The sequence below is a fragment of the Episyrphus balteatus genome, chromosome 1, assembly GCF_945859705.1.
Source record: "Episyrphus balteatus chromosome 1, idEpiBalt1.1, whole genome shotgun sequence".
NCBI lineage: Eukaryota > Metazoa > Arthropoda > Insecta > Diptera > Syrphidae > Episyrphus > Episyrphus balteatus.
The window spans coordinates 165,060,293-165,076,881 of record NC_079134.1 but is presented as its reverse complement, the minus strand read 5'-3'; the positions used below and the strand labels follow the sequence as shown (position 1 = coordinate 165,076,881).

Genomic DNA, 16,589 nt, shown 5'->3' with positions numbered 1-16,589 from the left:
ATCTTCCCAAAGGGAAACCTTTTTTTTTTGGAAATCAGTTTGAAGTGATCATGCAAATCTCATCATCATAGTTCAAAACAGTGTACGCTGATTAGCAGTGTTTAATGAAAGTCTCTTAAAAAAGGCATCTATCGAAAGCAAAAGTTTAAAGCGAAATCTTGATATTTATAGAATCCATACTGCAACATTGTAAAAGTTTTAGATATTTTAATTAGATTTCTAGTTAAAAGCAGTTGTTCTGTGTTAAAAAAAAAAAACTGGAAACAAAATATAAAGCATCGTGTCGTGAATTACTTGCGCCCTATTTAATTAATTGTTCTGTGTACCTATCCCAAGAATAATTAAAAAAATGACGAAATCAAAAGATTTAGTTAATGTTTTAAGAATTCCTCGTCGAAACCGTATAAAAACTATCAGTGCATTGGTGGAAGAAAATCAATTACCTGGAATTGTCAATCCAGCATTTACACCTGAATATGGAGATGATGGATGTGCGGTTAGTGGAGAAAATTTTGACTGCACTGATATTGAAGAATTATGGTATGTCAAACAATGTGGTATCAACTCTTATTCAAGACATTATTTACCCCTTTGCATTAGATACACTTGCTCCAGTAAAAAAGAAAGAAAAAATAGTTTGACCCCCTGAACAACCTAGCTGGTTTGAGTTTTAAATACTTCGTTATCATTTAGATTGGATTGACTTTTTTTTCTTACCCACATTAAAGATCAACTTTTATAATAGTTTTCAGGTGATAAATCGTTTAGTTGATTAATTAAGTGACTTGGATTAATAAAGAATTCAATCTTACACAAGGAAACTTATGAATTTAACATTAAGTGTATTGTTTCTTTTTTCTCTTAATTGACTCTTGAAAGCATTTTTAGTTTTACACAAATAACACTGTGCTACAAAATAAAACAAAAAAATACACCTGAGTAATTACATAGTGTAGGCTGTTTGTATGGTCGAATAATGCATACAAATATTTTTGTTATATTTTTTGGAACCCTCCATTTTTTTTTTCAATTTACAAAAAACCATTTTTACAGACTTTACGATATAGTCTATCAATATCTAAGTCATTTTTTAACAATTCTCAATATGTTATATGTTTTTGGAAAGAGGATTTCCAGACCTTTTGAATGATGTATAGAAGTCTATTGTTTAAACAAATAAAGTGTAGGTTTTTATCCCATAAAATTGATTTTTTTCTCAATTTTTTCAACTTTTTTTTTTTTGGAAAATAAACCAAACAAAACAATAAAGTAAGGTTATATTCTGAAATAATATACATTTAAGCACAAATTGGCGTATTTTTTTTTATTGAATTTGACCAAAACTGCGGAATCTATGCTATTTTTTCGTAAATAGAAAATGTGGCTTTTCATGATGTGAATTTCAAGGTGCACAATAGGGTGTTCATTATTTTAAAATAATAAGAATTTCTATGCTCCTAGGATCTTATATGGTTGGAAATAAACTAAAAAAAATATTTTCCAAGTTTCAAGTCTCTAACTTAATTCTAACCCGTGCCGCCAAGCGGTTGAAGTTTCTTATGGGAATAACATGGGGTTTCTTGGACCTAGTTCGATCAATTTTAAATTCCAGCCAAACCATTCGTTCAAAAAATTTAAAACTTTACACACTCAAATTTAATAAGTGTAGCTATCATGTGAAAATTTTTCAGATTTTTAATTGTTATAATTTTAGAGATTTAGCTTGGTAAAAAAAGTAATTTTTTCAGACTTTTTCAAAAATCGGTTTTTACACGTTTAATGCCAAAAATTTAAAAAAAACATACATTTTTATTCACAAATAAGCATAGCATGTATATTTAAAATGCAAATTCAATTCATAGTTTTCATTAGTTTTGTATTCATTCTTCAAGTCACATCGATATTCAAAAAACGTGTTCCCGATTTAAGAAAAAGTACTGTAGTAAATAAATAAAAAACTAGTTAATTACACTCCGCTTCAACTGAATAAGCACACAAATTTTCAAAGGTATTTTGTAAATTTTTTCCTAAGATTGATCTTTCATGTAACATTTGATGATGTTTACAGTTAGCTTACGATGTTGAGAAACCAAATCAGAAAGAATAATTCTCAAAGTACCGCTGTTTTTTTTCGTGTTCTCTTACAAAGCGTCCCATATGGAAAAATGCAGTTTTTTTTTGCGTCAACTGAATAGACACACGGTCTTTCAAGGTCAATATCTTCGTTGTTTACGAGAGTTTTGAGGTGTTTGGCATACCAAATCAAAGGTTGAAATGTTCTCAGTAAGATTTTGTCATTTAATTAAAATTAAAAAAAAGTAGTAGATTAAAAGCTTTAAATACTGTCGACAGAGCTAAAATTAATTTGTTAACGGAACAAGTACTGACCGGGTCTGCTATAGCTACCAAAATTGATCGGAGTTTTAGTGTGTTGCCTATTCGTACCTCAAAAATAAAAGTTCGTACAGGAAAAATATGAATTAAGGCAAAAAACGGCAAAAATAGCAGTTAATCGACGAGAAATTTTGAGATCTGCCTCCAATTCATTTGACTCTGGGACAAAAATCAAACAAAAAGCTGGTGTTTCTGCAAGTGTTTCAACACTCCGCAGAGTAATTAACAGCACGGATCATTTTAACCCATTAAAAGTCCAAAAGAAACCAACTTTAAACAAGCAACAAAAAGGTATTCGTTTAGAATTTTCTAGACTCCATATGAGCTGGAAAAATGAGTGACGCAAAGTGGTTTTTCTCATTTGAAAAATTTCAATTTTGATGGATTCATAATTGAAGTCATCGGGGCCATCAAAATTGAACTTTTTCAAATGAGAAAAACCACTTTGCGTCACTCATTTTTCCAGCTCATATGGAGTCCTCTTTCCAAAAACATATAACATATTGAGAGTTGTTAGAAAAATGACTGAAATATTGATCGTAAGGTCTGTAAAAATGGTTTTTTGTAAATAAAAAAAAAAAAATGGAGGGTTCCAAAAATATAACAAAAATATTTGTATGCATTATTCGACCATACGAATAGCCTACACTATGTTATTTCTCGGGTGTATTTTCAGTGTCGCACCGTGTTATTGTTTAAAATTTTGTCTGCCTTTTTTCTGCCATGATACTCTTTTTTTAATATAAAAAAAAAAAAACAAAACAAAACCATCTGCAAAACTCAAATTTAACCAAGAGCCCAATAAATTTTTAACAACTGAAAATTTTTTATTCACCTCAATAGTGGCAAAAATTTTACACGGTGTTAACTATTTAAAGCAATTCACACACGGCCAAATTCAAGCAAATGATACGTAATACAGTACGTTTTAAGATTAGAAGCGATAAGAACGAGTTTTTGCATAGAGTGTTGTTTTGTGTTAAAACGATCGAGTTAAAAGACGTAAAAAAAAACACGACTTAAACAATAAAAAAAATTCACGTTTGGAGCTTCTAACCTTAAAACGGACTGCATGACTAAAAATCGTTTTCATCAAAACTATTGCTTAAAGCTTTTAAATTAATTAAAATAAAAACATTTCAAAATAAATGTCCAAAATAAAATGTATTTAATTAATTAAAGTAGGTTTAATTTTAATATAAGTTCGTAATCAAATGTTAGTAGGAGCTTCAAAAGTATAGCTTTTATACACCGTCTTTTAAGTCCAACTTGAAATAAAAGCCTAAAAAGTTTTCTCCGACACTTTCAAAACTTTTTGAAAAGTTGATGCAGACACCTAAAACCAGTCAATTAAAATTTGGACTAAATGACAGGTGTTTCCGCTAAAAGCTCCCAAAAGTGCAAAGCTCTCAGATATCAAAGCTATAAATGGTGAAAAGCTTACTCAGGACTTATGATAAATGTTAGATGTCTTCTTGAACAATAATAAGACAAAATCAGCACATAGGAAAAATTTTCAAGTGATTTTCTATAATCAAAAAAAAACTAGGAGCTAGTTACTAGTTTCTTAAAAAGTATAATTTTCAGACATGTTTGAGTTGCAAAATAGAAATGTTAGATGTAGGTACTTCTTATTTTTAGGTTATATTTCCTCCCTCGAATTCATAAATAAAATGTAAATATAATGATCCTGAGAAGCTTCTCGTCATGATTACCATGAACAACGATCCATGAACAAAGAAGTTCAATGTAAGACTCCTATAAATATTCTCATCAATAGCTAAAAGTGGTATTCGATCCTATAAGTGTGCAGAGACGTGCACTGTAAGACTTTGGTAAATATTCTCAACAAGAACCGAAAATGGTATTCGCTTCTTTAAGGAATAAGGCTACAATAAGATACTCATTCTGTTATTCAAACGATATACGAGGGAGGAAAAAAATAAAAGGAAATTAATTAGTATGTACTTAATTTTAATGACCTTTATATTTTAATTAAATCTCGACAAACAATTTTGGTTCTATAAAGCTTTACAGATGCAATTGTTGCTTCTGTAAAGCATTATAGAAGCAAATTTGTTAGTAGGGATGTTACATATTTTGTGGGCTAAAGGAATAAGATCATTAATAGGAATCTTTTACACAACACGAAACGATGTTAAAACGAATTATTCAGCATCATTAACTCAAAAATCACGTTTTTTGGGTAATGTCAATCTTCAAGTAGATGAGCGATATCATTTGCGTTTTCGTTCTCTTGTGCTCATCTGTGCAAAATTTCAAAATGGCTTCGAAAGTAAATGACGTTTAATTTGTCAAATTCAAAAGCAATAACAATTTACAAGAAAAAAAAAAAAAACAATTTCAATATTGCAGCTACCAAAAACTTAGGAAGCCATCCCAACTAACAATTTTACTTCTACAAGGGTCTAACGAAGCTGTTTCGATTTAAGAAATATTGCTTGTATACGAACATAGAGAAGCCCATTTGGCCCACCCGAGAAGCTTGATATGCAAGTTGATTGGAGAGACTCAAAACATGTGTTTAATGCCTTATAGAAACAAGCAACATTAAAAATTTGAAAATGTGTATTACTGCTACAGGCTTTTAATTTTATTTAGAAGCTCTGAGCAAACTTGTCGAAGGTTTGTGAAAGTCTAAATGAGGTATATTCCAAATAGCATAAAGAAAAAAATATTTTTTTTTTCATTTTAATTTTTTATATTTTAACTTTAATTTTATTATTTTTCCATTTTCTTGTTTGTTTTCCTATCCAAGTCAAAGTTTTCTTCTGAAATTAAATGTCCAAACACAATTATAATGAGAAAAAAACTTCTTTACTTACTTGAGCATTTTGCGGGATTTGACCTCGTACGTCCTGATTGATAGTCCGGTACCGTACCCACCGAGCTACTTAGGTATATACTAAAGGAGTTTCAAATTTAAACTAGTTGAAACCAGAGCTTCCTAAGGGCTTCGATTTAATTTGCTGATGAGTTGCACAATCTCAAAGAATATGGTGACCATTTGTGGTTTTTTTTTTCAAAGGTATAACTTTTGGTTATTTTCTGTTTTTTTTTTTTTTAATGTCTTGTAAGAAATTATTTAATAAAACTTAATAATATTATACTGATTGCCAAACCATATCGGTATTGAGAAGATGACAGAGAACAATTTTTCTGAAGCAGAAAAAATTATCTGAAAAATTCGGTTTTTTTTAGAGGTTTCTTAACTTAATCTGACGAGATCGTAGCCCTCCTCCGATGGAATTTGACAATTATTGGCTTGACAGAGATAGAAAAAAAATATACTGTCCCGTTAGATATCTATATATTTCGTTCCAAATATCACCCGGATGCCGTCAAACCGCATTTTTCTTAAAAATTAGAGAACTAGCTTTGTTTTGACCTTAGATTAAAAATCTAGAATGTCCATTTTGTATTCGAATAAGTACAGAAGATTAAAATCTTGTTTTCCTTTCTTTTCCACTTATTTACTCCAAATTGGTAAATAAATCATCTTTAATATCACTATTTTAAACCAATTACCGATATAAAAAGATTCACTTTTTCATTTATTCATTTTTAATAATGAATAAGAAAACCAAAAATGGTCACCATAATCGCGCTTATCCAAATATTTCTTATTCTCATGTGTTTGTTTGACAGTTTACAAAATTAAATTACTCACTTTCACAGGGATTCTACAAATAAAATTAGCGAACCTAACTTCGCTTAGGCAAACTCATAAAACTAAATGCTTTTTTCAATGTTTTGCTTGTGATTAAAGGGCTTCTACAAATATAAAAAGATAACCCTTAACTTTTAAGGCAAACATATAAAACTAAAAGCTTTTCGCGCATGCGCCTGCAATTGAATTTCTTTTTTTCTTATACAGAGATACAAAATATAAGTCGTTATATTTGAAAGTGATATAAATCATATTTTGTATTATTTTCAATCAAAAACAACAATTCAACAATTTATTTCGATCAAATATTAAAATGTTGTACCTATAACACATCTATTATGTGGAATATTTGTTTAAAAAGGCAAAACTGTTTAACTGCGGTTTATTTGAAAATTAACGTAATGTTTTTTTTGTATAAATATGTTCAACGGCTCATATATTATTGAGATAGTTTCGGTTATATACAATTATAAAAATAAATGCATTTAAGGCAATAGTATAATTTGTAGTTCTACCATACTTAAATACCTACCTAAGTCATTTTGAATCTAATATTTTTCGGACTGGATTAAAAAAAAAATACATAGCATTCATAAGGATTTTGTAAGCAGTTCTAATAAAATTTTATTGGCAAAGCCATTTAAAGGAAGTCATTTAATGGCTTTTATTTCTTGTGCTTCTACAATGGAATTTCATGTGGCCTTATTGAAATTTAAACGAAATGTTTACATTAATGCTTGTACAAATTTTTAAATTCCACTTGTACTAGGTTTCTAGGAAGACTTTAACGAGAGTTTAGCCTCGAAAGTTTTAATTTTCGAATCACAAACTAAATACAAGACCTGTAGATATAATACCTAACTGCGAGAAATTAAAGAAGAAAAATTGTTAGTTGGGTCTTGCATTCTGTTATCTGACAGTTCTCGCTTTTGAAAACCTGCCTACGATATTACCTTGTCGTCTACCAGAAAAAAATATTACATTTTGTTTCGCACTTAATGCTACCACCTCTTTGCCACCCCTGCTCTCACTGGAAAGTGGAAATCAAATTATTTTGACATTTGGAAATAAAACAAAAAAAATTTTATAATCATCCTCTCTCTCTCTCTTTCTCTCTCTCTCATTTCCAATAAGAATTTTCTCTTTCTCTCACAAATGAAAAAAATGGATTTTTGTTCATAATTTTCCATCCATACAAAAAATAAATTTTCATTCGAAGTTTGCATCGTGCAAGGTAAAGTTGTGTAGAATTTTTCCTATTCTCAACAATTTGACGTCTCCTTTGTGTGTGTCATCATTTGATATAAAATTCATATATTCCATACAAAAAATCGGTCGTTTTTGGGTTTTAATTTGGTATTTATATGAAATTTTCTTCTTTAGAAAAATAATAAAAGTGTTTAAATTCCAGTTGTGAATAAAAAACAACACAAAAACGGTGTTTTTTCTCTAAGTTGAAAGCAAAGTAAAAAAAATCGAAGAAGAAAAAAAAAAACAAATAATCGATTTTCCGTGGAAACAACAACGAATATATTCGAAGAAGAAGTGAAATAGAAAGAAAGCAAAGAAAAAAAGGGTTTTTTTACTTCTTTTTTTTTATATTACAACTGAGCTGAAAAAAAGGGCAACGAAATAAGCTCCACTTTAAACCACCCACTCGCTTAAGTAATCCCTAAAGGAGAGTGTATTTTTTGTATAAATCCATCAAATCTTTCTGAACTTTATTCGGAAAACAGGTGAGTTATAATAATGAAAACCTTCTTCCAACTCCTCCTCTTTTTTTCCATGAAAATTTATATATTCTCTAAAAGGAATTATCTAACTCTTCATTCCTCTAATAAATTTTCTCGCCCTTATTTTTTCATTTTTTTGAATTTTGTTTGAATTTTTTTTTTCTTTTTCGTTCTTTCTAAAACCTAAATTCCTTCACATAACCCTGAAGAGTCTGAGGGCCGCCCGAGAGTTGGGATGTACAAAAAATTAAGACTCAAATGGAAAAAAATTTAGTCGTGAATTTTTTTTTTTCATGAAACGGAAGAGAAAACCACTGGGAGCTTAAAACCAGTTTTTCAGGAAAATCGAGCTTGAACCAAAGCCGCCATCTTGGATTTAAGAAAAAACAATTTTTAGTTAAAAACTCGGCCATTTTCGATTTTTGACAAAAATTGTTAAGACAAAACTTGTAGAAAATTTTATTTTCTAAAATTTTTGTCTTAATAAATTTTTCTCTATGACCCATATTTTTCGAGTTAATTGGAAAATACTATTCCCTTACTTACGTTATAATCTCTTTGAGTAGATATGGATTTTGAGATCAACGCAATGGTAAATTAGGGTGGGTCAGAAAAAAATCAAAATTCTTTTTTGATTGATTGCTAGACACCTCAAGAATATACACACCAAATAGGTATGAACTCTTTATATTAATGGGAAGGTCCTACGCTTCTCAATTTTCCATTTATACATAAAACAAATTTTTTTTTGATTCATTGACTTTTTAGCAAATTTTTTAACATATTCTTGTAGGAAATTGAATGCTCTACAAAAAAGGTCTTGTTAACTTTTTTCATTAATCTAACCATTTGAAAGATATTCGAGGTCAAACTAAAAAAAATATAAAAACATTTTTCTTTTAAAAGTTTTCCAATTCACTGAAAATTCATTATTTTCAAATTAGCAATATGTGTTCTTGTAGGGGCTTAAATGTTCTACAAAGAAGTCATCGGCATCAAATTGATTGCCTTAACCGTTTAGAAGATATTCGTATCCAAATCGCAATGCATACGGGTCATAAGAAAACTATTGATATCAGTGGGCATTGGTTTGGATATGAATAACTTCTAAACGGATAAAGATATGAATTTGATGCCAGGACTTATTTGTAGAACGTTTAAGCCCTTTTAAGAATACACCTTGCTTACTTGATAATAATGATTTTTTAGTAAATTAGATTATGTATTTTGAAAAGTAAAAAATGTTTTCATAATTTTTTTTTGAACTTTGACCTCGAATATCTTTAGAATGGTTAGATTAATAGAAAACAGTTAACAAGACCTTTTTTGTGAAACAATCTGTTTTCTACAAGAATATGTAGGAATATATTATAATTTTTTAATTTGTTAGAAAATTAAGAACAAAAAACGAATTTTTAAAGATTTTCTCGATTATTGGACCTCAAATATCTATTAAACGGTTAGATAAACAAAAAAAAGTGTCGAAGGCCTTTTTTGTAGAGCGTCCTATTTCCTACAAGAATATGTAAAAAAAATTTGCTAAAAAGTCAATTAATAAAAAAATAATTTTTTTTTTAGTACCTAGGTAGAAGCTTGATGTAAAAATGGAAAATTTCGAAGCAGAGGACCTTCTTATTAATATAAAGAGCTCATATTTGGTGTTTAGAAGTGTCTAGCAATCAATTTTTCGGAGTACAAAATAAAAAAAAAAAGAATTTCGATTTCTTGACCCACCCTAATGGGTAATATGCTATTTAAAAAAATAGTAAATGCTTTTACTTGAAAAATTTGTAAAGTATTAACTTTTTTATCCACATTTTATGCATATCGACCTCATAAGGAAACCTCGTAACTCCCAAAATCAAAATTTTACAGGAGAGACGAAAGATTAGAGAGTCAACAGAGTAGATGGGGAGTAACGTGCTGAGCAAAATTTGAATTTTAGTTTATTTAGAGTTTTCGGAATTACTTCAAATTTTCTGGGCTGCTCCGCTGACATGTTTTCTAAAAAATGGCATTCAAAAGTCATTTTCGAAAAAAGGTGGAGTTACGAGGTTTCCTTATGAGGCCGACGATATCAAACCTAGTTTATACTTATTAAATTCCTATTGCTAGTATTTACTATTTTTTATGCATACAGCATACGGGAGTGTTTTTTTTTTAAATGTTTTTGAAAACTACTGAAATATTATAAACAAAAGGCACTATCTTAAAATTGGTAAATGTTAAGTTAAAGAAAGTAGGTAAATATTATAGGTAACTGATGTTCTTAAAAAGTATACAGTTTTTGAATTTTTCGAATCGATTTATTATTGCCTGAGAAATGACCAATTGTTTATAACTTTTTTCTCTGTTTATGTTTTCTTATAAACAATTGAACATATTTGTCTGGCAATAATGAACCGATTTGAAAAATTCAAAAAACTCCTACTTTTTTAAAACATTTGTTATAATAGATGCGTTCCTTTGGGAATATTTATCTACGGCTTAGTACTTAAAACTACTTAGAACTACTTTTGCTATATTGAAAAAGTAGTTAAAAGCAGCTTTTTTTTTTATTATAACACTTGTCGATTTTTAAATGGTGCCTTTTGTTTATAAAATTTCAGTAATTTTCAAAAACTAGCATTGCAGATTTCTTACCCTTAAAAACATTTACAAACACTCCATATTTCGTTGATCTTAAAATATATATTCAAAGATGGCATTCATTTTAAGCTCAGTAAAGGAATAGGGCTTTTAAGCTCAAACGTCAAACTGTTCACTTTGAAGACACAGACACTTGTTTTTCTATTAAAAAGTATCTATAGGAACTGTTAAAAATTTTTTTTTTTTAACAAAAAAAAAAAATCAATTTAACAAGTGTCTTTAAACATTCAGCAATAATCTGGCTAAAATTAATTAAAAAACCCGTATTTTATTTAATTTAAAATGTGTATCTGTTATGTTCTACAAAGTGAAGATTGTCAGATTTGACTTTGACAGATTGGTTTACATCTTTATAGTATTTTCCAATTAACTCGAAAAATGGAGAAAAATTTATTTATTTATTTATTAAGACAAAAATTTTGCTTCAACAATTTTTGTCAAAAATCGAAAATGACCGAGTAATTCATTTAAACTTGTTTTTCCTTAAATCCAATATAAGCTCTTTGAAAAACTGTTTTAAACTCCCTCTACCGTTCTATGAAAAAAATGTCACGATTAAATTTTTCCCTTTTGAAATGTTTATTCCGACTGGGCTGAGTCCACATCTCCGTCATCTCTCAGGACCTCTCTGGGTTATCCTTTCCCTACCACCCTCCGATTCATTTTTCAATTTCTTCTTCTATTTTCATTTTAATATCATTTTTCTTCCGAATTCAAAAATGGAATTCTCATCGCACTTCGTCTCTTCGGTAGAATTTATCGTATTTTTAAGCTTTTTTTTTAACAAAAAAAAAAAAAAATAAAACGTTCTTGTTTAACCCCGTAGCTCGTAGTCGTAGAATTTTCATAGAACATCGAACATTATTGTAACCAAAAGTTAAAACTGGGAAATCATTTTTTTGCTTGTGTTGTATAACTAATTCTTGTAACTCGTAAACTAGCTATCTACTAACTTAACTATAAACTGTAATTTGTATACTTGATGTTGTTTCTTGTTTCCTTTTTTTTTTTTTTTTTGGTTTTAACTATTTTAACCTTCTTACCAACTCTACCTTTTTTCCTGTGGATGATGTCTCCGTCGTTGGCGATGTCGGCGCCTATATTCCACATCCACCCTTTCTCTCTTAAAGCCTTTAATAAAAACTTGTTTCGTTTCCGTTTTTAACTCTTCTTCAATTCCTTCTTGGTTTGTATTTCTTTTTTGATTATCTTCGTTATTTTCATTCGTTCTTCGTTTCTTGTTCTCGTTCTTTGTTGTTGTTGAATCCTTTAATGATTGAGTGTCGTAAAAAAAAATTGTGTTGTAAGTTCCTATCGCTATCGGAGGAGCACCCACCTCTACTTCCGATATGGTACAAAAATAGATGGGACATTAACTCTGCCTCTCTCCATGAATACAAAAAAAAATTCTTTTCCATTTCCAGTTTGTTGGGAAGAAGAAGAGATTGTTGTTGTTGGTGGGTTGGAAGAAGTAATATTCGAATGAGTCATTGACAAACCCTACCATGATCTCCAGCTACCCAATATTATATAGTTGAATCTCCAGCCTGTCTGTCTGCCTGGTACAGATAACAAGCGAGTGTGAGCGGAGTGATTGGGTTTTGTGGAGTTTGAATTTCATTTTATGGGTGGGTTGGTTGGAATTGGTGGGTGGTTTGGGTTTGAAAGTTGTAGTAATGTCAGAAGCTGCCTCATTCTGACGTAATACTTTTGCGACCTGCGCTGGTTCTTCTATTAAAGAGTCGAGTCAGTGCCAGTGTCTCTGTGTGCCACTGAGTATAAAATATTCTCTAGCTCAATGCATTTGTTTTTGGTTAAGGGCGTAGGTATGTGTGTTTTCTTTGTCGGTGTGTCCTCATTTTTTCGTTTCCATTTTCATTGCAAACGAGGATATCCCTGAGCAAGGAAAAATCAGCTGAAAATTTTCTACATTTTCTACATTTTTTTTTTTTTCATTTTATTTGAATTCTTTGTTTCAGGAGAAGTCTCGTTTGGATTTTCTTCTCTCTAAAAAAATTGATGTGTTCTAGTAATTTCGTATTTTTTCTATTTTTTTTGTTTTTATCATTTTAATGAGGAAGGGAATATTTTAAGGATCTCCAAAACAACATACAATAATTGTGTTGGGAAATAACAGAAAAAAAGAAAAATAATGAATATATGCGCCTTTTAGGTCGATAAAATGGTAGGATTTTTGTGTGACGTTGGTTTGTTGTAACACCTACAAGGTACCTACAACAACACAAAACACAACTTTCCTATTCGATTTATATTTTTTTTTTCAAGTAGTGAAATGAGTTCATGGGAAGTTAAAGAAATACCTATAACAACAACAAAATCGAAAAAAATAGAAATAAAAAATTGAAATTATTACACAGAGTTTTGTGTATAGTCCTTGTTGTTGCCATGGTAAAGTGGGTATGTACTTAACAGAACACTTCTTCTTCTCTACCTCTAGTTTGTAATTTTTTTTCTGATTTCTGGAATAATAATCAAGTTGAAAGTAGAGAAAGGAACGAGGAGGAGGAAGGACTGATGGGTGATTATATACCTTCCTATCCGACATAGATTTTTTTGTAGTTATTTTTTTTTTTTTTGCTTTTTTTATGGTTAATGTTTTTTTTTGGTTTTTATCCTTGAAATATAAGGATTTTACCATTAAAATACTATGAAAAAGTTGTATAGGTAGAAGGAGAACAAAATCTAGAATTTAAGTGGAAATTATTAAATGTTTTATTAGAGTTTAATGGCGATGTAGGATTTTGTTGTTGTTGGAAGAAGTAATTATTTATTATTGTAGGTTATAAGAGTGTTTCTTGGTAAATTTTCTTATCTAGAAAGAGGATTTCTGATTCTATAATGGAAAAGAGGATTTTCTTTTATTTGAAAAGTTTTTATTTTAAGATTTTCGGAGAATTCATACTTTATATGAAAGTTAACCTGAAACCTGAAAGGAAAGTCAATATTTCACTGGAACTTACTGCTTTTAAATATAAGTATTTTACTTGAAAACATAAAATATTTTTGCCTTATTTTAATTTATCAATGAAAATTGAAAAAAAAAGAGCCATTATTATTTTTAAAGAGGGCTGCAACTGCACTTTTGAATGAAAAGCATTTAGTTTCGTTGCAATCGTAAATAAGCTTCTTATCATTGCATAATAGCGCAGATAAGAGTACAAATTACAATTTGCCGAATTTTTTTGAGAACTCATTAACAGAACTCTTAAATAGAATTTATTTTTAGTTTGCAGTTTAAAAAACTACTTTTGGTACACCGTACGTAGATTTTGAGGATGTATGTACTTCTGCTTTTTTACATGACCTTTAATTCTGACTATAAACAGAAATACGAGTTGATGAGAATCAATGTTATAAGATTTTAAATACTGAGCAGAGTAGAGTACTTGAGATCCTTATGGGACAGCTTTTGCATTTTTGTGCGAAAAAAAAAATGTGAGAGCTTCTCGAAAACCATTCTGGAGCAAAATGATGTCTGCACATACTTTTTTAAATCGTTTCAATGTTTGAAAACTTTTCATTCATATTTGGAGGCTATTTCAGAGCTAATTACAAAAAAAAAAAAATGTTCCACATACGCCCCAGTTACCATTTATTTTAATAATTAAAAATCAGCAAGAAACAGTTAAGTGAGGAACCGAAGCTAAGGAGTGTTAAACTAATACCTAAATCAAGTACATGTGGAGATCAATTTTAAAACTGTTATGAATCGATAAAAGGACCTTTGAACCCTCAGAAGTAAGCATTTATGATAATACTTATATATGTACTTATTTTATATATAAAGTCTGTAACAGATTTACAACGAAATTATACAAAATGCCTCGGAAAATGTTTTCAAACCTATTTTAAAATTTAATATAAAATACTGGAAGACAAAATAATTAACACATTGCAGTTCCAAACACACGCTTTGGTTTTTGTTAACATTTTACAGATAACGCTTGACTATATTTTTCCCAAAGCAAGTTCAACGATAAATTTATTCATTCAGTGGGTCACAATAAACTGTTTACATTTTATTTTGTTTATTTACATTTTTTTCTTTGTTTTGCCGATAAAGAAAACAAACAAACTCGTATCTCTGTTTTTAATAAACCAAATGTCTCACTAATATTACATGCAAACAAGATCGGCAAACCATGATAGCAACTCAGAAGAAATGAATGTACATTCTTTCTCCGACACATTCCCAAACCTGTTTTCGTTTTCCTCCAAGTAATTCCGTACATTTGAACTTGAATTTCAAACCATTTTGTAATAATTTCAATAATCTTGATTTGAATGAGTCAGTATAAGTACGAGTATAAGAGAAGGTTTGGTATTTACAAATGATTAGTAACTTAAAACCAGTAAAAACCAGATGGTTCAAGTAACGGCTCCCTCAAGTGCAAATTAACTTGCACTAATTGCTTTAAAGCGATGTCTTATGAAATCGAAATGCAAATTACTGATTTTAAATTATAATTATCTCTGTATTGCTGCTGAGTGGATTGATAACATGGTTTTGTTTTTGTTCATTTTGTTTACCTATTTGTTGGTTTTAATTTTATTTTCAAAGGAAGAATTTTCCAAAAAAAGTTATTATCAAAGAACAAGATAATGTGTTTTGTAAGAAAACCCTTATAATTCCCTCTCCTTGTGAAACCAACAATTAAAGGCGACAGAAATATTAAATTCATACGAATGGGCCTTACTTGAAGTAAAGTTTTGAATATTTTGAACAATGTAAAGACTCAATTATTACCAAATTGTGCAGAAATACCAAAACTCTCAAATAAATTAGTTTACAACGACTTCGATTTACAATGGAAGTAGATATTAGTGTGGTTCACACTATGATGGGTAGGATATGAGTAATCTTTTACTCTGAATAAAATAATCATACAAAATAGAATTACGTTTCATTCATTCCAATAAAAGTTAATACATATTAATGAAAAAGTTCCATTTTCAAAGCCCTTTACAACAAAAGTACAATCGAAATCACTTCAAATAATAGTACTTTACTCGTATGTGTTAAACGAGACCAAATACAAAAATAACGACAACAACAGAAACACGTTGCATGAACTGACAAAGAAAAAAAATGATAAATGGTTCGTTGCGCTCTGGTAGGCTTAGTAGGTAATAACTCAGGCACTATTGCATAATACCTTCATATTCTCAAATGGACTGTCATTAAGAAGCTTCTTTTTTCACAAAAAAAAAAAAAAAAACCTCCGTAGGAAGTACCTACTTATGGCTTTTGATGACTTGTAGACATGGTGGATATCTTTGCTGAGTTGAACTCTTGACCTTCAAAATTTTCCTTTAACTAATTGTTTCTTAAATAAAATTGAGGGTTAAGTAAATAATGAACAATGTCTATTTAAATAAGCAGAGTAGGTTCTTCATTTAAAAACAAATAAATTTGTATATTTTCTTTTTATCGCACATAAATCTTCTAAAAAAGTACTTTTCACTTCAATGCATTCATTGCTTGTTAATGATTTATTACCAATTTGTCAGGGATTAGTTCACAGTTGGTTTTGACTGAGTGAGTGAATTTTATAATTTAAAAACAAAATCTGTTTGAAATAATATTTACAAGTCATAAACTTATAGAACAACTTTTTGTAGTCATAAAGATTAAATAATAAAATAAAAAAAAAGTTAAAACAACAAAGTTTTGTTTGTTGTTTCTCAGTTTGTTATGATTAGTTGACAGTTGAAATGATTGAACAAACAAAAGACAGGTGAATCTTTCATTTTATTATAATATATACTTGTTTGTTATAATATATACTCGTATGAGCCAGTAGAATTTAGTGTTAACCAGATTACACATTTGCTACAGTAACTTATTTGACTGCGTGAGACACGATGGGTTTCTATTATTTACATAACTTAGCGTAATATGGAGTTAGCAAAAGTTATCAGCTTAATATCTGTACTGATTACTGCACTTTCAACTTTGCCGATGTAGACTTAACCATTTCACAACCTGTCGTAAATCAAGTTCGGCCCAAGTCTACAATAAAAATCGACTCTGGCTTCTCCTCATTTATAACAGGTTCTATTTTGTTTGTCTTTCATTGCATTATTAAAAAAAAAAACAC

At 29.5% G+C, this 16,589-nt stretch overlaps 1 protein-coding gene across 10 annotated transcripts in view; it reads left to right on the top strand.

Moving 5' to 3' along the window:
* The first annotated feature begins 303 nt into the window (after positions 1 to 303).
* LOC129921080 (protein NDRG3) overlaps positions 304 to 16,589 on the top strand; it is an 88,941-nt gene continuing 72,655 nt past the window's right edge. For 5 of the 10 annotated variants that reach the window (XM_056002729.1, XM_056002731.1, XM_056002739.1 and 2 more), the window contains exon 1: positions 7,291 to 7,821. Coding sequence is in view for 1 of the 10 variants with exons in the window: in XM_056002733.1 (XP_055858708.1) it covers positions 350 to 540 (191 nt within the window). In the remaining 9 variants the exon portion in view is untranslated. Of the gene's footprint in view, positions 541 to 7,289; positions 7,822 to 16,589 lie in introns of those variants that run through there. The other 5 variants (XM_056002734.1, XM_056002738.1, XM_056002730.1 and 2 more) reach the window with 4 other exon arrangements.